The following is a 23,340-nucleotide window of genomic DNA, read 5'->3' as shown; positions in this document are numbered from 1 at the left end:
AATCCTCTGACCTGTGTAAGAGTTACAGGAAAAGTAAAGTGGTTAGTGAACCACTTCTGGTCAAAGAATAGATGATCGGCTCTTTCATCCAAAATTGAACTGAACCAAAACTCTGAAAATTCAAAAGAAGCTCAGATAACCTTTTCTTCTCAGAAGAATTTTTTTGTGCACATCTGCTCTGCTAGCTTCTGTAATAGATGTGGAATTGCCAATCTATAGTGAGATGTGCCCACAGAATTTCCATTTTTACTGATGATGGCAGGTACCAGAGATCTCATGAGAGTCTGTTCATGAGCTTAGACCTAGATGGTTGATAACCTCCAATAAGAATCCACATCTTTGGGCATTTATTCAAACGTCCTTTGACTCACCATCTCTAGGCTATTCTTCTTGGAGCGCCCATCATCATTAAAAGGACTTGCATCAAAAGTCTCATCAAGTGATGAATTAGACCTCAAATTGTGTCATGTTAACATGAGTACAGGACTAGTGACAAGAGTTACATTATGGGAAATATATTCTAATGCCCCCTCCAATATATCAAGTAAATCAACCAAGAGATGCAATCCAGTGATCTAAAGCCAGGATGGGGAGTCAGAAGATCCAAAGTTCTACTCCTGGATCTACCTTAAGGAAGTCCCAAGTCTTCTCTGCAGTACCCAGACCTGTAACAACACTTATCCACCTCAAAGGGGTGTTTTGCGGATGACTATATGTTTGTAAAATACTTTGAAGAACAGTTCTATAAGTTCTAAGCATTAACAGCTTCACAAATCTCTTCTTACCACTTGTCCGGCCATAGGATCATAAAATCTCTCCAGCAGCTGAATGGATGTGCTTTTGCCACAACCACTGCTCCCCACCAAGGCTAGCGTCTGTCCTTTATTAACCTTCACACTGAGTCCTTGCAAAACTTGAGCTTCTGGTCTTGTAGGGTATATAAAATGGATGTCCCTGAATTCAATGTTGCCATCAAACTGACTCTGGAAATGGTAGAAAATACATATGTATGACAGAAGACCTGTCTATCTTGTACTGAAGCATCAAACACAACTCATTATGGTCATTTAAATGAAGGCGTGACAAGTCAGTTTATTATTGTTTAAATATGCAGTGCGATTGGATTGGTATCTTCTGTGTACGGGACCTCCTTCTTGAGTGGTTCTTTTCTGCATCTCTCTCTCATTTATATCATTCCTTTTCAGCCTGGTCCGCAAGGACTATCATTACTTTAGGTAAGTAAACAACCCTAATACCTCTCTTTTATGTCATCATTGCATATAATCCAGACACTATCATTGTGCGTGGAAAACATAGTTCCTGCCCCTGGGAGTTCACTCTCTAAATAGTGTCATTTAAACATAGTACGCAGGATGAACATAGTACAAGGCGAACATCAGATCTCAGATTGGGTTAAACATTTTTACTTTGGTGGATTATTCATAGTTTTCAAGGGCAACTATGTTTTAAATGTAGGTTTGAATAAGAAAAGGGTAGCTGATTGGCTCTTATGTAGGAAGGGAGCTCAGAGTATAAGAGGTAGCAAGGAAGAAGACTTGAAGACAAGGGTGAGTGAAGGAGATGTTAGGAGAGATTGTGGAAGCCTCCTCTGATGCCTGGGGGATGGGATAGCTCTAGGACCACAATACCAGCACTGTGAGTACAATGGGCTCTTACAGCACCTAGAGAACTGGACTTTCAAGGTTCAAACTCTTTGGGCCAAATCTTAGCTTCATTGAAGTCAGAGGCAGCTGCTTCACTGGCATCAGGATTTGGCCCAGAGTGGTTTCACTTTCAATTAACGTCTTTATCCACAAGAAGATATTTCCCCTGGAGCATTAATAGTCTGGGCATGTGGAGCTGATTCAGGAAAGTGGTCAAGCACATGTGTGACTTAAAGTTGTGCACATGAATTACTGGCATGCTTACAGTATGTGCCTGAGTCCTTTTCTGAATCGAGGCCACTATCCAAAAGCTAGAATTCTAAAGCAATTTCAAGTTTCTGAAAGGCTGGTTCAGCTTGTAAAAGCATTTATGAAAAGCACTGAGACAATATGAAATGTGTTCAGTTTACAAATACAAAGATGAGTTTCTAACTGTCAACACTGGACTTTGAGAGACAAGCTGGGTTCCTTCCATCTCACGTATAATCACAAGGAACAAAAGGTTCTGCAGGCCAAGTTACGTCCTCATTAATACTTGTGCAACCCCTCTGACTTGAGTGAGGTTACTCAAATGTTGTATGCAGTGTTGTTATAGCCGTGTCAGTCCCAGGATATTAGAGAGTCAACGTGGGTGAAGTAATATCTTTTATTGGACGAACTTCTGTTGGTGAGAGAGAGACAAGCTTTTGAGCTTATACAGAACTGAAGAAGAGCTCTGTGTAAGCTCGACAGCTTGTCTCTCTCACCAACAGAATTGGGTTCAATGAAAGATATTAACTCACCCACCTTGACTCTCTTTACACAGATGTAACCGACTGGAACTTAGCAAATAAGTCTGCTAATAATGCACAAGAAGGAATAGACTCTAGCTCACTCTCCCCCACAGTTGCATAGTTTACAGGTCTAAAAAGCAGCAAAAACATACTTGTATTACTAAAGAAAGCAGTTATAACTCTGGGCTTGTCTTCACTACCAGGGAGATGGACACTGCTGCAATTGATTTAGCGGGTGTCGATAGCGGAGTGCTCTCTGATCGAGTCTGATACTCCACCGGAACGAGAAGAGTAAGGTAAGTCGAGAGCATCTCCCATCAATGCAGCACAATGAAGACACTGCGGTAAGTCGACCTCAGCTACATCAATTACATTAATGATTATTCACATAGTTGGAGTAGCGTAACTTAGGTCGACTTACCCCGGTAGTGTAGACAAGGCCTCAGAATACATCCAATGGACAGAACAGGTGAATGAAATGTCATTCTTCCAGTCATTTTTCAAAACAGAACCGCACTTAAAGTATTCTGTTAATTTCTGAAGCAAAAAGGTATTAAATGGCACTGGGCAAATATAAAATTAAGTTATTGCTGTTAAATTTTACCATACCTGTCTGGTCCTGTCTTCTGTGACATTGCAAAAGGCAATTTAACAAGATGAATACAATTAAGGACAATACAGTACCACCAGGTTTGTTAGTTTCAAGTACTTTCTGAATGGCCTTACCAGTTTTGTACCCTCTTCACTATAGCTGTCAATTAAGGGCTTCTGATCCAAAAGCTGAAAGATTCGTTGGGAAGAAACTTTAGCTTTGCCAAAATCTGGTGCCAAAGAAGTGGACTGCCCAACATCTATAACACCATATAGAACTGAAGAAAAGGCTCTGAAAACCAAACACAAAACATCTTTCAGTTCATCTAAAGAGAGACTTTTTTATTATTCATAAATAACAAATATTGTTTTCCTTATTTAAAACAAACAGACTTAACACTATCTATAAATCTGAGAACTGTGACATTTTTACAACTTTATGGTTTAGAAAAATTACACACAAACGATTAGAAACAGAGGTTTACAGCTACAAACATTTTTAGGGTGACTTAGGCCTGGTCCACACTAAGAGTTTAGGTCGACTTTAGCAGCATTAAATCGAATTAAGCCTGGACATGTCCACACGACTAAGCCCTTTTTTCGACTTAAAGGGCCCTTTAAACGGGTTTCTTTACTCCACTTCCGACGAGGGGATTAGTGCTAAAATAGGCCTTTGCGGGTCGGATTTGGGGTAGTGTGGACATAATTCGATGTTATTGGCCTCCGGGAACTATCCCACAGTGCTTCATTGTGACCGCTCTGGTCAGCGCTCTCTACCTGGTCAGTGCATTTGAGTTGACAGGAAAAGCCCTGCGAACTTTTGAATTTCATTTCCTGTTTTCCCAGAGTGGAGAGCACAGGTGACCACACAGAGCTCATCAGCACAGGTAACCATGATGGAGTCCCAGCATCGCAAAAGAACACCAGCATGGACCGAACGGGAGGTACGGGATCTGCTCGCCATATGGGGAGACGAATCAGTGGTAGCTGAACTCCGTAGCAGTAAACAAAATGCCAAATATTAGAAAAAGTCTCAAAGGCCATGAAGGACAGAGGCCATAACAGGGACAAACAGCAGTGCCGCGTGAAAATTAAGGAGCTAAGGCAAGCCTACCACAAAGCCAGAGAGGCAAACAAAGTCTGGGGCAGAGCTGCAAACATGCCGCTTCTACGCAGAGCTGCATGCCATTCTAGGGGGTGCAGCCACCACTACCCCAACTGTGTGCTTTGACTCCATCAATGGAGAATCACGCAACAGGGAAGTGGGTTCGGGGTACCCAGAAGATGATGATGATTAAGACAATGAAGGTAGCTTACAGCAAGGAAGCGGAGAAACCGGTTTCCCCAACAGCCAGGATATGTTTATCACCCTGGACCTGGAACCAGTAACCCCCGAACTCACCCAAGGCGTGCTCCCAGACTCTGAGGGCACACAAGGGACCTCTGGTGAGTGTACCTTTGTAAAGATTACACATGGTTTAAAAGCAAGCATGTTTAATGATTAATTTGCCCTGGCAATTGCAGCCAGTACAGCTACTGGAAAAGTCTGTTAACGTGTATGCGGATGGAGCAGAAATCCTCCAGGGACATCTCCAGAAAGCTCTCCTTCATGTACTCCCAAAGCCTTTGCAAAAGGTTTCTGGGGAGGGCTGCCTTATCCTGTCCACCATGGTAGGACACTTTACCACGCCAGGCCAGTAGCACGTAGTCTGGAATCATTGCATAACAAAGCATGGCAGTGTATGGTCCTGGTGTTTGCTGGCATGCAGACAACATCCATTCCTTAGCTCTTTGTTATCCTCAGGAGAGTGATATCATTCACTGTCACCTGGTTGAAATGGGGTGACTTTATGAAGGGGAGATTAAGAGGAGCCCGTTCCTGCTCGGCTGAACAGAAATGTTCCCTGCTGTTCGCCCCTCCCCCCCCACCACGTGGTTAAGTGATCATCCCAAAGAATTGGGGGTGGGGGTGGGGGGGTAGTTGGGTTTGTGCTGCATGTTAACTCTGAAACCGCAGCCCCTCCTTTTACATTGCAAACCCATTTTAAATGGCCAACCCAACGGGTCCTTGGTATGGGAAATGAGGGCGCTGCTGTTTGAAGGTTAAAAAAGCCAAAAGACTGTGGCTTACCATGGCTGCCTGCAAGCCAAATTCTGTTGCCTGGCACTGCGTGAGTGATCTCTCACACCAAACCGGCAGGCCCCCAATATAAGAGGAAAAATGCGACCTTGTAACGAAAGCACATGTGCTGTGTAATATGAACAGCAAAATTTAACGTGAAAGAGTATACCCATTGTTCTCTAAAATGTGTCTTTTTTTTTTAACCACCTCTCCCTTCTCCTCCACCAGCTGCAAATGTTTCCCCTTCGCAGAGGCTAGTGAAGATTAGAAGGAGAAAATGGCGGACTCGAGATGATATGTTCTCGGAGCTCCAGATGTCCTCCCACGCTGACAGAGCACAGCAGAATGCATGGAGGCAGTCAATGTCAGAGTGCAAAAAAGCACAATATGAACGAGAGAGGTGGCGGGCTGAATCGTGGGCTGAAGAGCGCAAGTGGCGGGCTGAAGAGGATAGGTGGCGTCAGCTTGCTGACAGAAGGCAAGAGTCGATGCTCCGGCTGCTGGAGCATCAAACTGAAATGCTCCAGCATATGGTTGAGCTGCAGGAAAGGCAGTAGGAGCAGAGACCGCCACTACAGCCCCTGTGTAACCAACAGCCCTCCTCTCCAAGTTCCATAGCCTCCTCACCCAGACGCCCAAGAACTTGGCAGTTATCCCCGTAGTTGTGTGATGAATTAATAAAGAATGAATGAATGTGAAGTAACAATGACTTTATTTTCTCTGCAAGCGGTGCTCGAAGGGGGGAGGGGAGGGTGGTTAGCTTACAGGAAAGTAGAGTGAACCGGGGGTGGGGGTGGGAGGCTTCATCAAGGAGAAAGAAATAGAAGTTTCACACTGTAGCCTGGCCAGTCAAAAAACTCACGTTCAAAGCTTCTCGGATGCGCACGGCGCCCTGCTGTACTCTTCTAACCGCCCTGGTGTCTGGCTGCGCGTAATCAGTGGCCAGGCGATTTGCCTCAACCTCCCACCCCGCCATAAATGTCTCCCCTTTACTCTCACAGATATTGTGGAGCGCACAGCAAGCAGCAATAACAATTGGAATATTGGCTTCGCTGAGGTCTATTCAAGTCAGTAAACTGCACCAATGCGCTTTTAAACGTCCAAATGCATATTCCACCACCATTCGGCACTTGCTCATCCTATAGTTGAACAGGTACTGACTCCTGTCCAGGCTGCCTGTGTACAGCTTCATGAGCCATGGCATTAAGGGGTAGGCTGGGTCCCCAAGAATAACGATAGGCATTTCAACATCCCCAACGGTTATTTTCTGGTCCGGGAAGAAAGTCCCTTCCTCCAGCTTCTGAAACAGACCAGAGTTCCTGAAGACGCGAGCATCATGTACCTTTCCCGGCTATCGCATGTTGATGTTAGTGAAACGTCCCTTGTGATCCACCAGGGCTTGCAGCAGCACTGAAAAGTACCCCTTGCGGTTTATGTACTCGGTGGCTTGGTGCTCCAGTGACAAGATAGGGATATGGGTTCAGTCTATCGCCCCACCACAGTTTGGGAATCCCATTGCAGCAAAGCCATCCACTATGACCTGCACGTTTCCCAGAGTCACTACCCTTGATATCAGCAGGTCTTTGATTGCGTTGGCTACTTGGATCACAGCAGCCCCCACAGTAGATCTGCCCAGTCCTAATTGATTCCTGACTGACTGGTAGCTGTCTGGCGTTGCAAGCTTCCACAGGGTTATCGCCACTCACTTCTCAACTGTGAGGCCTGCTCTCATCCTGGTATTCTGGCGCTTCAGGGCAGGGGAAAGCAAGTCACAAAATTCCATGAAAATGCTCTTAGGCATGCGAAAGTTTCGCAGACACTGGGAATCATCCCACACCTGCAACATGATGCGGTCCCACCAGTCTGTGCTTGTTTCCTGGGCCCAGAATCGGCATTCCACACCATGAACCTGCCCCAGTAACACCATGATTTGCACATTGCTGGGGCCTGTACTTTGTGAGAGGTCTATGTCCATGTCAATTTCCTCATCACTCTTGTCGCTGCGCTGCAATCACTGCAATCGCCTCCTCGCCTGGTTTTGCTTTGGCATGTTCTGGCTCTGCATATACTCCAGAACAATGCGCGTGGGGTTCATAGTGCTCATAATTGCCATAGTAATCTGAGCGGGTTCCATGATCCCAGTGTTATGGCGTCTGTGCTGAAAAAAGGCGCGAAACTATTGTCTGACGGAGGGAGGAAGGGAGGGGCGAGTGACGACATGGCTTACAGGTACAGGGAATTAAAATCAACAAAGGTGGCTGTGCATCAGGGAGAAACACAAACAACTGTCACACAGAATGCCCCCCCCCAAAGATTGAACTCAAAACCCTGGGTTTAGCAGGCCATTGATTTCACGGAGGGAGGGGGAAGCAAATGAATACAGAACAAATCTGCTCCATCTATTTTTTACATCTTAAGCTGGCAGCAGACGTTGCAGCATGACTGATGGCCATCGGCATCTTCTGGATGCTTGGCAGAAAACGATGTATTATGACTGCTAGCCATCATCATCAAGACGGTTCAATAGGCCAGGAGACAAAACATGTCTGCCCAGGTGGCTCTGATTGAACTCACTGAGGAATACGACGATGACGGATATCCGTCATAATACACCATCCACTGCCAAAAGGCAAAGAGCTGCTGCTGTGTAGCAATGCAGCCCGACGTCTGCCAGAACCCAGATGACGACATATGGTGACGCTGAGCTGAGCGGGCTCCATGCTTGCTGTGGTATGTTGTCTGCACAGGTAACCCAGGTAAAAAGGCGCGAATTGATTGTCTGCCATTGCTCTGATGGAGGGGGAGGGGCCTGACAACATGTACCCAGAACCACCTGCGACACTGTTTTTGCATCATCAGGCATTGGGATCTGAACCCAGAATTCCAATGGGCAGCGGAGACTGCAGGAACTGTGTGATAGCTACCCACAGTGCAATGCTCTGGAAATCGACGCTAGCCTCAGTACTGTGGACGCGGTCCGCCGACTTAATGCACTTAGAGCATTTTATGTGGGGACACATACAATCGACTGTATAAAACAGATTTCTATAAAACCGGTTTCTATAAATTCGACCTAATTTTGTAGTGTAGACATATCCTAATGGTATGTAATTTCTCCACGCAAAAGCATTTCAGAAAACCCGTTGTCTGCAATGAAGTGTCAACAGTAAAAGTTTCTCCATAGTAAATAAACTGAGCCAGGCTCTATACATGCCAATACAACTGGTTCAAGCTTCCTCTCCCAGAAATAGCCCTTCTGCCTGAATTGAACTCCTGACCAGATTCTAAACTGTTGGACCTCTTGCACTATTGCCTCAGTAACTAGACTTATACACTATTACCATGTGTTGAAATCACTGTCTTTGGACTGATGTGTACTCACATAAATACATTTTCAAAGTTTGTATAACAATTAGCAATGAGCCATGCCCCGAATCTGAAGATTGCTGCATCGAGAAAGTAGTTTGCACATTGGGCTATTCCATAGGTAAGTCCATATAGGGGGGCTTTTGTTAGAGAGTCCCTGATAAAAAAAAAAGATTTATGTTAAAGGAAAAAGTTGTCATGAAATGCCAAGAACAGAGACTGGCCGGGAGAAGGTTAGACCTTTGTCTTAGGGGTGGCAAACCCTATACCTCACTCACTCAAATAATAAATAATAATTAATAAAGCTGCACGGTAGGGGCTCCATGAAGGTGCCCCTGGAGAGAACTTACGGCAAATGAAACCCCTTCTTCCCAACCAGCTGTTTGTTGGATAGGACCTTATGATAAAATTCCCTTTAATAGTCATAACATTTTAACACTTGAATGCTGGTTTCCAGAATAAATGTTTATGGATGGCCAAGGATCTGACACAAAGCAAATTGATAATTTGGATAAGTCTCTTATGATCTTTGAATGCTTGAATTTTTGGAGAATTTGGATAAATGTAGTGGTCACCATAGAACAGTGAATGTGTACAACACAGCATAACTGAAGCACTGCAGATATTGCCTGTTCTGAGTACAGGAGGGGAAAAAGTAGCAACTCAGACCCCACTGTACAGTGGTGACTTTTAAATGGTGACCAATGTTGTTGTGTGGGATGGTAAAACCGAAGCACCTTAATTATGTGCAGACCTTAGGGTTACCATATTTTGAGTGTCCAAAAAGAGGACACTCCACGGGGCCCCGGCCCCGCCACCAGCCCCACCCATGCCCCACCCCGACTCCACCCCTTCCCCAAAGTCCCCTCCACCCCCTCCCCTGCTTCCCGCGAACATTTGATTCGCGGGAAGCCTGAAGCAGGCAGCAGGTAAGCTGGGGTGGGGTGGGGTGGGGTGAGGGGGCGCGGCCCAGTCTGGCCCCCGCAACCGAGCGGCTCCCTCTGACGGCCGGCCCCGGCCCCAGCATCTCCAGCCTGGCTCGGCTCCTGGGGTGCCGGCTCCGGGCCAGCCCCTGGCTGAGCACCCCCGGCCCGGCTGCAGCCCAGCACCCCCGGGCCAGCCCCCGGCCCGGCCCCTGGCCCCGCACCCCCGGGCCAGCCCCCAGCCCAGCACCGCCAGCCCAGCACCGCCAGCCCCCGGCCAAGCACCACCGGCCCCGGCCCGGCCCCCGGCCCCTCCCTATTTTCCCGGACATGTTCGGCTTTTTGGGATTTCCCCCCGGACGGGGATTTGAGGCCCAAAAAGCCGGACATGTCCGGGAAAATCTGGACGTATGGTAACCCTAGCAGACCTTGCTGTGACAAAGAAACTGGCAAAATGATTTTTCAACAGAAAACGCAATTTCTGCATATTTGAAAATTTCCATTGGGAAAAAGGTAACAAAATATTTTATTCTGGGTTGGTTTGACCCTGAATTGAAATATTTCTGCTTATCACCCATAGCCATGTGACTCCGATAATGCATTATGCCACTCAGTCAGAGGGGAGACCACACTGCATCATGAGAGATATACTCCAACCAGGGAGCCTGGCCCATAAGAGAGGCAATGTTCCAAAACAGGGAAATGCAGTTTGATGTTGAACTAGATAGAAAGAAAAAGTTTCAGGTCAGTTAAACAAAAGAAAATTAAATATTTCAATTATTTCGGAATATAAAAATATTTTGTTTGGAGAAAAAATGCAAAAATGGAATGATTTGCCATTTCTAAATTGAAATTTTTCTGAAAAACTTTTCTTTCCGTGAAAAAATGTGATATATTTTCACATTTTGTCCCACTTCAGAGCCAAAGAGAGGTTGAAATATTAGAATTTCCCACAGGATAGAAATTCAGATTTTCACTCATCTCTAGTGCTCATATATTTTTAAAATGTTTTTCAAAATAGTTTCTCTAAAAATCATAATATTGTGATACAATGATCTGAGAGGACTAGAGACAAGTGCTAAAGCTGAGAATCCCATTTCTCCAATGAAATATAGATTTTTTTCCCCTCATACTGATGGTTTATAGAATATTGAATCATAAAACTGTCATTGGCAGAGGACTATAATTTTCAATCCCTACTTTTACTTAAAGCATATTTAAGGGGAAAGAAACAAAATGGATGGTAGATCATTTCATTTAAATCAAATGGAGACTAGGAAAATGTCTGACATATTTGGATATTAGAAGTTAGCCCCTGCAGTGGTTAGCTTGTAGAGAGTGAATGAAAAGACCAAAGGGGAAAAAGAAATGCATCTTATTTCAAGACCTGCAAGTCCTTACTTGTAGTTAAAGTCATAATATATGGTGACGTTATGTAGTATAAAGTCTTTGCCACTTGACCCATGAAGCTCATTCTGCTGCAGTACTTGTGAAGCAAGTAAATATCCCATATTCATGTTAATAAAAACTTTATACCAGGTCATTACATTCTCTCTCTCACACAAATATTACATCACATACAATAGCATCTAAGAACGTATTTTAAAGAAACGGAGTAAATACATTTTACCCTGCCAAAATCTTTTCAAATCATTTATATGTTTAATACTTTCAGTCTGAAAATGAATGTAATATGAATAAATCTTGAGTCGTTTTAAATTAAGAAAATATGTATTCGTTGCTTTTAAAAAACATCATTGTCTGAGAGCAAATCCTACCTGTATGGACCATTCAAACTTGCATTATATCTCTCATAGAATGCATCTTCACTAGTTAATGAAGCCACAGTTCTTATATTTTCAACCGCTTCCATTGAAATCTAAATCAGGAGACAAGACAGATATGAAGTATTCTCTTATGTTTGAGTCTCCTCCTACCACTACGTAGTTAGCACATCTGTAGCACTTTTCATCTTTCGCTCTCCAAGTGTTTTTCTTTAAAAAAAAAAGAGATTAAGTATAATTCTCAGGAAAACTGAGGCACAACCATTAAATTATTTACCTAAGGTCACACAGTGGTCTTTCTACTAAGCCAACGTTGCTGCTATGGGATTCCTAAGTACTCCTCCCCCCACCTGTCCATTTTGTTGCACAGCAGCATTAGCTGGCACTAAAGAAGCCATTAAAAGGTAAGAAGTTGCTCCTTGCTCTGAGTACACATATCCCAGGCAGCAGCTCACTGGAGGGCTGCATGCTACCTTGGTTATACAGCCTGAGCGGCACATTGAGCTGGGTGAGCCCCACAATCCTACTACCCACCCCCAGTGGGGACTCCTGCTCCTGCTTCTGCCAGGCTTCCCCAGCCATGTGCCAGGCCCACCCAGTCCACCCCTCCTCCAAACCAGGCCCTTCCCCCACATACTTTGGCCAGCACTCCCACAGGGGTGACGTGTATCTTCACTTTTCATTTTCTGGATTTCAGATGTTTAAATTTGCATGTTCTTTAGCCCCCCTGATCCTGGCTTCATTGGGGGGCAAGGTGAGAGGCTGAGACACTCCAAGAAGAGCAGGGTCCCTAGATCCCAGCTCACATAGAGGAGCAGGGCTCCCCTAGATCCAAGCACACACAGAAGGGGAGAATTCAGGGCTGACGGCCCACCCCCAAATCCTCAACTTCCTCTGCCACCCCTCACATTCCCCATCCTCTCCCCTCACACTCCCCCAATCCCCACCCTCCCCCTTATTTGAGCCCCTAACCCTTCTTCCCTCCCCCACCACCCATCCTCATTTATCCCCCTCCTCATGTGCCGGCTTCCTCCTTTCCCCAGAGGTGCTCAAACCCCCGCTTAGCTCCAGGCCCCACCCCCACTCCACCCAGTCCCCCAAAGCCCCACCCTCATCCCGCCTCTTCCCACCCTGCTTATTCCCACCCAGTTCCTCCCCCTCCCCCAAGCGCACCTTATCCCCACTGCTTTCCCTTTCCCCCCAGCACACCGCCGAACAGCAGATTGTGGTGGGCAGGAAGCGCTGGGAGGGAGAGGGAAGGAGTTGATCGGCAGGGCCACCAGTGGGCGGGAGGTGCTGGGGGGGGAAGGGATGGAACTGGCTGCCAGTAGGTGCTAAGCATCCATCAATTTTTTTCCACCCACAGAGTCAGCACCTGTGCCCCCATCCCTTGCGCTAGACCCCAAACAGCCCCTTCTTCCTACTTACTCTTACACGGCAATCACCCCTTGTAATTAATTTTTTTTTCCAACACAGTTTGAGAGCCTTCTTAATTATCAGCTGTGCTCAGAGTCCATTTCTCCAAATTAAAACAAAACTTTACATTTCATTTTCAGATTTCTGCTCAGGGTGAGCTTACAACTTCAAAGTTGCTAAAATATGTGAACTTAATTTTTTCCCCCTGGAGGCTGTGGGGAACCCCACACTCAAATGACCCATCTTTGGATCACTCACCCTACCCTATGCTTTCATGACCCATAGCAAATTTCAAGACAATCTGTGTAAACACACAGATTTTAACATACTTAGGCCTGGTCTACACTACGACTTTAATTCGGATTTAGCAGCGTTAATTCGAATTAACCCTGCACCCGTCCACACAATGACACCATTTAATTCGAAATAAAGGGCTCTTTAAATCAATTTCTGTACTCCACCCCGACGAGCGGAGTAGCGCCAAAATCGATTTTAGCATTTCAAATTAGGGTTAGTGTGGCCGCAATTCGATGGTATTGGCCTCCGGGAGCTATCCCACAGTGCACCATTGTGACCGCTCTGGACAGCAATCTGAACTCGGATGCACTGGCCAGGTAGACAGGAAAAGCCCCGCGAACATTTGAATTTCATTTCCTGTTTGCCCAGTGTGGAGAGCACAGGTGACCACAGATAGCGCATCAGCACAGGTAACCATGCAGGCCGATAATCGAAAAAGAGCACCAGCATGGACCGTACGGGAGGTACTGGATCTGATCGCTATATGGGGAGAGGATTCAGTGCTAGCAGAACTTCATTCTAAAAGACGAAATGCCAAAACTTTTGAAAAAATCTCCAAGGGCATGATGGAGATCAGTGTCGCGTGAAAGTCAAGGAGCTCAGACAAGCCTATCAAAAAACAAAGGAGGCAAACGGTCGCTCCGGGTCAGAGCCGCGGACATGCCGCTTCTACGCCGAGCTGCATGCAATTCTAGGGGGGACCGCCCCCACTACCCCACCTCTGACCGTGGATTCCGGGTCGGGGATAGTCTCATCAGCTACACCTGAGGATTCTGAGGATGGGGAAGAGGAGGAGGAGGAGCTTGCAGAGAGCACCCAGCACTCCGTTCTCCCCAACAGCCAGGATCTTTTTCTCAGCCTGACTGAAGTACCCTCCCAACCCTCCCAAACCAGTATCCAAGACCATGACCCCATGGAAGGGACCTCAGGTGAGTTTACCTTTTAAAATATAAAACTTGTTTTAAAAGCAAGCGTTTTTTAATGATTACTTTGCCCTGAGGACTTGGGATGCATTCGCGGCCAGTACAGCTACTGGAAAAGTCTGTTAACGTGTCTGAGGATGGAGCGGAAATCCTCCAGGGACATCTCCATGAAGCTCTCCTGGAAGTACTCCAAAAGCCTTGCCACAAGGTTTCTGGGCAGTGCAGCCTTATTCCGTCCTCCATGGTAGGACACTTGACCACGCCATGCTTGCAGCAAGTAATCTGGTATCATTGCCTGACAAAGCCTGGCAGCGTATGGTCCCAGTGTTTGCTGGCATTCAAGCAACATCCGTTCTTTATCTTGCTGTGTAATCCTCAGGAGAGTGATATCGCTCATGGTAACCTGGTTGAAATACGGGAACTTAATTAAGGGGACAGAGGTGGCCGTTCCTACTGGGCTCTTTGCCTGTGGCTGAAAAGAAATCCTTCCCTGCAGTTAGCCAAGCGCAGGTGTGGGGAATTGGCCCTGAGTTTTTGCGTTTGGCTAGCAGGGATCTTCCCTGTTACCAGCCACGCAGTGGGGGGAGGGGTACAGCGATCATCCCAGAGAATTCATGGCGGGAGGGGGGGCGGGGGGGGGGGTAGTTTGGTTTCTGCAGGCATCTTCCCTGATTCCTGCCACGCGGTGGGGGGAGGGATAAAGCGATCATCCCAGAGAATTGGATGGGGGTGGGGTTAGTTTGTTTTCTGCTGCTGAAGGTTAACAGGAAAACCGCAGCAGTCAACGGGCTTTGCTTGGTATGTGGGAAAGGAGGGCTCAGAAGCCGAAAGACAATGGCTTACCATGGCTGCATGCAAGCTGAATTCTATTGCCCGGACCTGCGTCTGTGATCTCTAACACCAAAGCCACAGGCACTCAATATTAAGATGGAAATTGCGACCTTGTACTGAAATCACATGTGCTATGTAATGTGAATAGTGTTTTTCACCAAGAAAGAGTATAAGCATTGTTCTATAAAATGTATCATTTTAAAAACTTCTCTCCTTTTTTTCAACCCTCCCTCCAGCAGCTGCAAATTTTTCAAGCCTCCCTCCTCCGTCCCGAAGGCTATCTCAGATAAGGCGGTGAAGAAAGAGGATGCGAGATGAGATGTTCACGGAAATAATGGAATGCACCCGCAATGAAAGAGTTCATTTGAATGAGTGGAAGGACACTGTATCTAAATTTAGGAAAGATGCCAGTGAACGTGAGGTCATGAGGGACGCTCGAGATGAGAGGTGGCAGGCTGCAACGCTGGGGCTGCTGCGTGAGCAAACGGACATGCTCCGGCATCTGGTGGAGCTTCAGGAACGGCAACAGAATGACAGAGTGCCACTGCAGCCGCTGTATAACCTCCCTCCCCCCTCATCATGTTTCATATCCTCCTCACCCAGACATGTAAGAACGCGGGGGGGGGGGGGGGGCTCCGTGCACCCTCCCACTCCACCCCAGTGGACAGCCCAACCAAAAGGCTGTCATTACATTGAATTTGTTCAGTGGCCTTTTACTTCCCTCCTATCCTCCTCCCAAACCTCACCCAGATTACCTTGTTGGTTCTCTCCCTATGTTTATAATCAGTTAATAAAGAATACATGATTTTTAAACGATAGTGACTTTATTTCCTTTGAAAGAAAGCTGGGGGAATGGGGAGGGTGGGTTCCTTACAGAGAATGAATGAGTCAATAAAGGGGGCGTGTTTTCATGAAGGAGAAACAAACAGAAATTTCACACTGTAGCCTGGCCAGTCATGAAACTGGTTTTCAAAGCCTCTCTGATGCACAGCGCTTCCTGGTGTGCTCTTCTAATCGCCCTGGTGTCTGGCTGCGCGTAATCAGCAGCCAGGCGATTTGCCTCAGCCTCCCACCCTGCCATAAAGGTCTCCTCCTTACTTTCACAGAGATTGTGGAGCACACAGCAAGCAGAAATAACAATGGGGAGATTTCTTTGGCTGAGGTCAGAGTGAGTCAGTAGCGATCTCCAGCGACCTTTTAAACGGCCAAATGCACATTCTACCACCATTCTGCACTTGCTCAGCCTGTAGTTAAACAGCTCCTGACTCCTGTCCAGGCTGCCTGTGTATGGCTTCATGAGCCATGGCATTAAGGGGTAGGCTGGGTCCCCAAGAATAACTATTGGCATTTCAACATCCCCAACGGTTATTTTCTGGTCTGGAAAGTAAGTGCCTTGCTGCAGCCCTTTAAACAGAGTAGTGTTCCTGAAGACGCGAGCATCATGAACCCTTCCCGGCCAGCCCACGTTGATGTTGGTGAAACGTCCCTTGTGATCCACAAGTGCTTGCAGCACCATTGAAAAGTACCCCTTGCGGTTTATGTACTGGGTACCCTGGTGCTCCGGTGCCAAGATAGGGATATGGGTTCCATCTATCGCCCCACCACAGTTAGGGAATCCCATTGCAGCAAAGCCATCCACTACGGTCTGCACATTTCCCAGAGTCACTACCTTTCGTAGCAGCACCTCAGTGATTGCTTTGGCTACTTGCATCACAGCAGCCCCCACAGTAGATTTGCCCACTCCAAGCTGATTCCAGACTGACCTTGTAGCTGTCTGGCGTTACAAGCTTCCACAGGCTATTGCCACTCGCTTCTCAACTGTGAGGGCTGCTCTCATCTTGGTATTCTGGCGCTTCAGGGCAGGGGAAAGCAAGTCACAAAGTTCCAAGAAAGTGCCCTTACGCATGCGAAAGTTTCGCAGCCACTGGGAATCGTCCCACACCTGCAACACTATGCGGTCCCACCAGTCTGTGCTTGTTTCCCGGGCCCAGAATCGGCGTTCCACGGCTATAACCTGCCCCATTAACAGCATGATCTCCAAAGCACCGGGTCCCGCGGTTCGATAGAATTCCATGTCCATATCTTCATCACTCTCCTCGCTGCGCTGCCGTAGCCTGCTCCTAGCCGCCTGGTTTTCAAGGTTCTTGTTCAGCATAAACTGCACGATAAGGCGCGAGGTATTTACAATGTTCATGACTGCTGTCTTGAGCTGAGCGGGCTCCATGCTTGCCGTGGTATGGCGTTTGCACTGTTCACCCAGGAAAAAGGCGTGAAACGGTTGTCTGCCGTTGGTTCCTGGAGAGGGGGGAGGATATACCGAGAACCATCCGCAACAATGTTTTTGGCCCCATCAGGCATTGGGATCTCAATCCAGAATTCCAATGGGCGGAGGAGACTGCAGGAACTATGGCATAGCTATGGGATAGCTACCCACAGTGCAACGCTCTGGAAATCTACGCTAGCCCCGGTACATGGACGCACACGGCCGAATTAATGTGCTTAGTGTAGTTGCATACATTCGAATTTATACAACCTGTTTTCCAAATTCGAATTATATAAATTCGGATTAATCCCGTAGTGTAGACATTAGTAGTCATCCTTTAAACAGGAAGGGCTTCCCCACCTTAGCTAGAGCAGAGCTGGTGCTCAGTTGTAATGCTGTATAAAATTAGAAGGCCAGTGGAGCAGAGGTGCTCCGCACATCCATCAGCATCATAATAGTCTCAGAGAGCTGTGAAGTAGCCCATTCATTTCAATGAGATGTTCTCAGCTGAAAGTGAACACCCAGGCTGAATTCAGCCAGAATCTAGCTCTGAGTAGGGTGACCAAACAGCAAGTGTGAAAAATCGGGACAGGGGTGGGGAGTAATAGGAACCTATATAAGACAAAGCCCCGAATATCAGGACAGTCCCTCTAAAATTGAGACACCTGGTCACCTAGCTCTGAGACATATGAACTGCTCCATTCATGCCAGTGGATTTTTCCATTCCCCCTCCCCAAGACTGTAGAGTTTCTGACATGCCCATTCTCAGCTCCTCACCCCTCTCTGAGCAGTGTGTTCTTGAGGCATACTCTGAGCATGCCTGTTCTAAGCTTCCCACTCAAAGCACCCGGATTTCCCTGATCCAAGCTCACATGGGGAGAGGTAGAGAGAGGGGGCCAGACTCCCTTAGAGGGACAAAGCACCCCAGATTCCAATTCATGTGAGGAGGTAGGGAGGGGGGCTTAGATGTCTCCAGAAAGCAATGCCTAATGCAGACCCTGGCTCGCATGAGAGGGGGCATGGAAGGAAGATAGATCCCCATGGCTGGGCAAGGCAGCTTCAGAGCCTGGCAAACAGAGGGGGGGTCAGGCGCAACATGTCAGCCAAGCTTTCCCAGATTTTCATCAAAGGGGGGCTGTGAACTGTCACTAGCTGCGGGAGTTCGGGAACAAACACTTACTGTGCATCTCTTCAGTCTATCCAGCTGCTTTGACCATAGTCTACCTGCAAATCCTTTGAGGTTCGCTTTACATACGTGCTCAGTGTAACTTGTGGAGTGCTTGACCTTTATTCAAGAGCCTACGTGGATGGCCAAACGCTTTTGCTGATAATGTTCTGAATCTTGCTTCCCCCAAAGGGCTAGTGGATGCCATGCATTCTCTGGGGTCACCCTTAAGTGAGTGAGACCCTTGTGCCAGGATCAGACCCGTGGTCTGATCTCTAGATGTGGGCAAAAAACCATTTCTAGAACGAACCTTTAGAAAAGCTGATTATTGGATGGGAAACAACATCTCGTGAACCCCTTGGTCAAATGACCCCAAATTTGGATCACTACACGTATCTTGCACCTCCATAAGGTTCACCAATTTATAGTGGTGCACCTGAGGTGATGGCAGGGTAGGGTTAGTGACCCAAACTTGACATCTGTTGAACCAGACGTTCTGGAGATAAAAGCCCTAAAAACAGCCATTTTAAAAAAAAAGTTTCTAGGTGGTGGGTGTTTAAAAAAACCCAAAAATTTAGAGCTAGAACTCTAGATCTAGAATTCATAGGTAGATACTAAGGACTGGAAGATGAATCATAGACCACTGGATGGCTGTGAACTCACCCTTCAATTAACACTGCTAAAGATAAGTTGATTACAACACCCACCTAAGACAAAAGGAATTTTGAATTGAGTGGCTGGAGTGTGCTACAATGTGAGAGTCATAGGAGGTAATTTCTTTTTGGGAGAAATGCAATGAAAGCATTTGGGTGGAAAATTGGATGTGTAAACTTTCTTGGAATGAGGGTTGCCAAACCTCCAGGATTGTCTTGGAGTTTCCCGGAATTAAAGTATCAGAGGAGTAGCCGTGTTAGTCTGTATCCACAAAGCCACCAGACTCCTCGTTGTTTTTCAGGAATTAAAGATTAATCTTTAAAGATTGTGTAATGTGAGGAAACCTCCAGGAATAGGTTCAACCAGAATTGGCAACCCTGCTGGGAGGGTGGATTGGGGTAACTAGGAATAGGTGGTAGGGGAGATAAGCGGTTCAGGTGATGGAGGCACGTGACCCCCGAGCTCTGCCAGTGCATCCCCCAGCCGTGCACTGCAACCCATGTGCCCCCTTTGCCAATAAACTCAAGCCATCCTGCACCTCAACCTTCCTGCACCCCAACCCCCAGCTTGGTCTTGGCATCCTAACCTCCTGCATCCCACAGATGTCTTTGCTCGCCAACCCCTCATGCACCCCAACTTTCGTGCAGCCCCAGCCCTTCCAGTGTACCCCAACCTTCCTATACCCCACCTCTACCAGTGCACCTGACCCGCTGCACCTCCCAGCTCTGTCAGTGCACCCCAACACTACAGGAAACCTACTGGACGCACATTAATTGGAGAGTTCATGGCCTACCAGAAACCATTACAAGCTCTGACATCGCACTGTTCTTGGAGATGGGGCACATCTATCGGAAAGGGGTCAGAGGATTTTTCTCTCAAACATAAAATTGTCAGTGTTTTGGAACACAAACCCTATCTGTGATTTCTCCTACCAGCCTGCTAGAAACTCCACCCTCTAGCCATTCTGAAACATGACCAGGAACACTATGCCCCTGGAACACAGCTGTCCTTCACCCCAGGCACTGCATGTGAGTCAGATTAGAGGAGGGAGGAAGTGACAGTAATAGACAAGTTAGTACACAGGGAGTGAAAACTTCAGGGAGAGGTGTTCCCTGCTTGCAATAGGGAACCTCTGTATGGTAGTGGTGACAGGGAATGCAGTGACTGGGTCAGAGGTATGGCGGGGGAGGTGTGCTGAAGCAGGGCTGGTGAGGAACAGCTGATGAATGTGTGTGTCAGGGGGTGCAGCTGGCTCAGAATGCTAATTGTGGAACACTAGATGTACAACTGCCTCTATGGCCACTACCTCCTAACGCCACCAGAGCTTTTCCTGTTTAAAAACAAACAAAAAGCCTGGGAAATTCCATGGCAAAGAATGCCGTTAAATGCAGAGTTAAGGTTGCTTGAGGGTATGTTGTACCCCTGCAGAATGCTGTGTGGAACAAAACTCAAACTACTGAAAACCAGGAGATGCACAAGTAAGGTTGTGCATGCAATCTTACCTCTGCCCTCTTTCCGCAGTGCCCAGTTAACATACATACCTTTGCTCTGCCAACCCCGCAGCTGCTGACATGTACAAGCTCTTCATGGCCTTTTACAGCCCATTCACTGTCACCCACAGGATTCCATCTAACAATATTACAGGACAAGAAAGGAAAAAAAAAAAAAAAAAAAAAAAATGCTGCGCACCCCATGTTCCATCTGTTCCATGGAGCTGACAGTAGCCAATGGGAATTATTTGCATATACTCCAGCTGCAATCAGGATGCTAAGTGTACCTACACTAAATGGTGGAGACGGTAGTTGGGCCTGCTTGGTAAGTGTGTTGGTGATGTAAGGACGTGTGGATCACTCTGAGGTATGTGAGAGAGCAGAGCACAGCTTAGGACAGGAGGAACTCTGTGTTTTCCACCCTCCGATGTCTGAACAAAGGGAGGAGCTAGGTATGTACCTTCAGGATCCTGTGTGCATCAGTACAGTGCAGAATCATTAGCAGGACACAGGAGATGTATTAGAAAGAGTATTTTCAGTAGCGAGCTGGCATATGAGCAATCTAAGCATTTATTATCTATGCACACTCCAGGCAAAGTGAGTGTGCTCAGTGGCAGATGGAGCTGAACTGAAGAGCAGAGGAAGTAATTAGCTCTGCTTGGTAGGTGTGTTAGCGAGATCTGTGGATGACTTGGAGATGTGTGACAGAGCAGTGACTGAGATATGAGGAGATCTGTGTGTGTGTGTGTGTGTGTGTGTGTGTGTGTGTGTATATATATATATATATATATATATATATATATATAAAGGCAGGAGGTGCATGTGTACCTTCAGGATGAAGTATGTCTCAGTTCTATGTGGAACTGTGTAGGTTATGTCAGTAACAGGGCACGGGGCTTTAATTATAAAGGATATAGTCAGCTGTGAGGTGGAATTTGAAAGGATTCTAATGCTTTCAGGATGGCTAAGTGAAAGTGTAGGTTGAGATGGTATCCTGTATGTAACAGTAGCCCTACACTTAAGCTGGGAGGTGCGAGTCCCAGCTCGCATAGATGTACCCACTGTGCATAGCTAGGATGGCACGAGCAGTGGGTTGACCTACCTGCATGAGTACAAACCCACCCAGACCCCCTGGGCACATACTACTTGTGAGGCTCGCCCAAGCCACCATCCTGGCTACATTGCTCTTTTTAGTGCACTAGCTCAAACAGAGCTAGCATGGGTATGTCTATGAGACCTGGGAATCACACCTCCCAGCTGAGATGTACCATCAGGGCCCGAGACCTGTAAAGCGGTTCTCACATTGTACATGTATGATATTCTTTCTGGGGAGTTTGCGAAGTGTGACAGTGAAGTGGAACCTTCTGAATCTTTATAGTGCCACAAGCCAGTGAGAACACATGCACAGTGAGGCATAGCTGAAAGAGGCTAGAGGGAAGCTAGCATGGTCAACCTTCCCCTACCCGTTTTTGTCCTTTCATAGTGTTAGATGGAATCCTGGGGGTGACATTGAATGGACTAGAGAAGAAAGTGAAGAGCTTGAATATTTCGGCAACTGTGGGGTTGGCAGAGTAAAGGTACGTGTGTTAACAGGGAGCACTGGGGAATTACTGAAAGAGGGCAGAGTTAAGGTTGCATCAGCAACCTTAACTCTGCAATTCCTGATGTTCAGAAGTTTGAGTTTTGCTCAACTCAAGGTTCTCCAAGGGGACGACATGCCACCAAGCAACCTTAACTTTGTGTTAAAATTCAATGGCAAAAAAATGATGTTAAGGCAATATGAGTAACTGTGTGGATTTTAAAGCAATAAGAAAAGTCATCCTCACCCTTAACTAGAGTGGAGCTAGCATCCTACTATAATAGAGTGTCTCTCTTTATCACTGTTTTATTTAATGTATTTCAGAGTAATTTCTGTAGAAAATCATCACTGACAATTTTGTCCTTAGAACGATATAACATTATACCCATTTGGTTTATATTGGAGATCTTACTCTGCCGGCCTCTTCCAAAGCTTTTTGATCTTTTGATTCCTGACCAGCCACAGAGCTCAGTCGAATAGCACTTGCAGCAATAACGAAAGGAATGCAGGCCACGATAAGCAAAGTTAATCGCCAGTCATATACAAAAGCAATAATGATGGCAGTCAGAAGGGTAGAGGCAGTCTTAGTGAACAAGCCAAGTCGGCTTCCAGTAGCCTATTAAAAGCAAAAGTGTCCAAAGTTAATTCCTGAGACACAAAATAAAGATCAAATGTATGAAATCATTGTTCACTAAGGATCAAATATTCAGAGGGAGAAGAATCGTAAATGTTGTGCATTTAAAATGGACAATTGTATATGCAAAAACCCATATGGACAATTACATATGCAAATACCCCTAGCTGTGGGTGAGGTTCAGGAAGCCTGATGAAAATGTGACCACATGGGCTCAATTCAACAAAAAATATCAGGGCCCTTTTGTGCCACAACAAGGCACAGAAATCAAGAAAAGCCAACAGCCTCTAATTTGGGGCATTTCAGCTATTGGGTGCCCAGTTTAAGGCACCGAGGTCCTGATTTTCATAGGTGCTGTACATCAGCTGGAGATAATGGAAGCTGCAGGTTCCTTTAATTAGGCACTTTGTTTTCAGCAGTGTTAGCAGCAGGAAATGAGCGTTCACACCAAAGAGCTCTTCTCTCCCTGAGGATCTGCACATCCCGGTCATCAAGAAATGTAAAAGTGATAATTGGCACACCGGATCTGTGTAAACTGTGACAATACTCATGGCTCTGCTGAGAAAATAGTGGATTTTTCCAGCTGGGGACCAAAGTGGAAAATTGGGGGGGGGGGGGGGGAATGATTCAATTAGATCTGAAACAATAAAAAAAAAATTTTGGTCGAATAAAAAAATAGTAATTTCAAATTGACCAAAACATTTTGATTGACTAAAAACTCCCCCCGCCACACACACACTTTTTTTTGTATTGATTTGGCCATTTTGCGGTGTTTTTCTTCTCTTTTTTATTTGGTCAAATTTGAAAATGAAATGCCATTTCAAAACAAAAGTAGAAATGGCATATGTTTAAATGGTCAAAATGA

General features: G+C 46.4%; 2 protein-coding genes across 10 annotated transcripts in view; both read right to left on the bottom strand.

The window, feature by feature from the left end:
• LOC112061488 (ATP-dependent translocase ABCB1-like) overlaps window positions 1-23,340 on the bottom strand; it is an 81,912-nt gene that overhangs the window by 5,141 nt on the left and 53,431 nt on the right. For 5 of the 9 annotated variants that reach the window (XM_065583313.1, XM_065583317.1, XM_065583315.1 and 2 more), the window contains 5 exons: window positions 22,254-22,457; window positions 11,218-11,318; window positions 8,533-8,673; window positions 3,164-3,320; window positions 786-983 (listed from right to left, as the gene is read on the bottom strand). In XM_065583313.1, the coding sequence (XP_065439385.1) occupies window positions 786-983; window positions 3,164-3,320; window positions 8,533-8,673; window positions 11,218-11,318; window positions 22,254-22,457 (801 nt within the window). Of the gene's footprint in view, window positions 1-785; window positions 984-3,163; window positions 3,321-8,532; window positions 8,674-11,217; window positions 11,319-22,253; window positions 22,458-23,340 lie in introns of those variants that run through there. The other 4 variants (XM_065583318.1, XM_065583319.1, XM_065583320.1 and 1 more) reach the window with 4 other exon arrangements.
• LOC101949395 (ATP-dependent translocase ABCB1-like) overlaps window positions 1-23,340 on the bottom strand; it is a 232,472-nt gene that overhangs the window by 155,720 nt on the left and 53,412 nt on the right. The window lies entirely within an intron of this gene.

Source organism: Chrysemys picta, chromosome 2 (genome assembly GCF_011386835.1).
Source record: "Chrysemys picta bellii isolate R12L10 chromosome 2, ASM1138683v2, whole genome shotgun sequence".
NCBI classification, from domain to species: domain Eukaryota; kingdom Metazoa; phylum Chordata; order Testudines; family Emydidae; genus Chrysemys; species Chrysemys picta.
The sequence above is the reverse complement of the archived record's forward strand: the minus strand, read 5'-3'. Positions and strand labels throughout refer to the sequence as shown.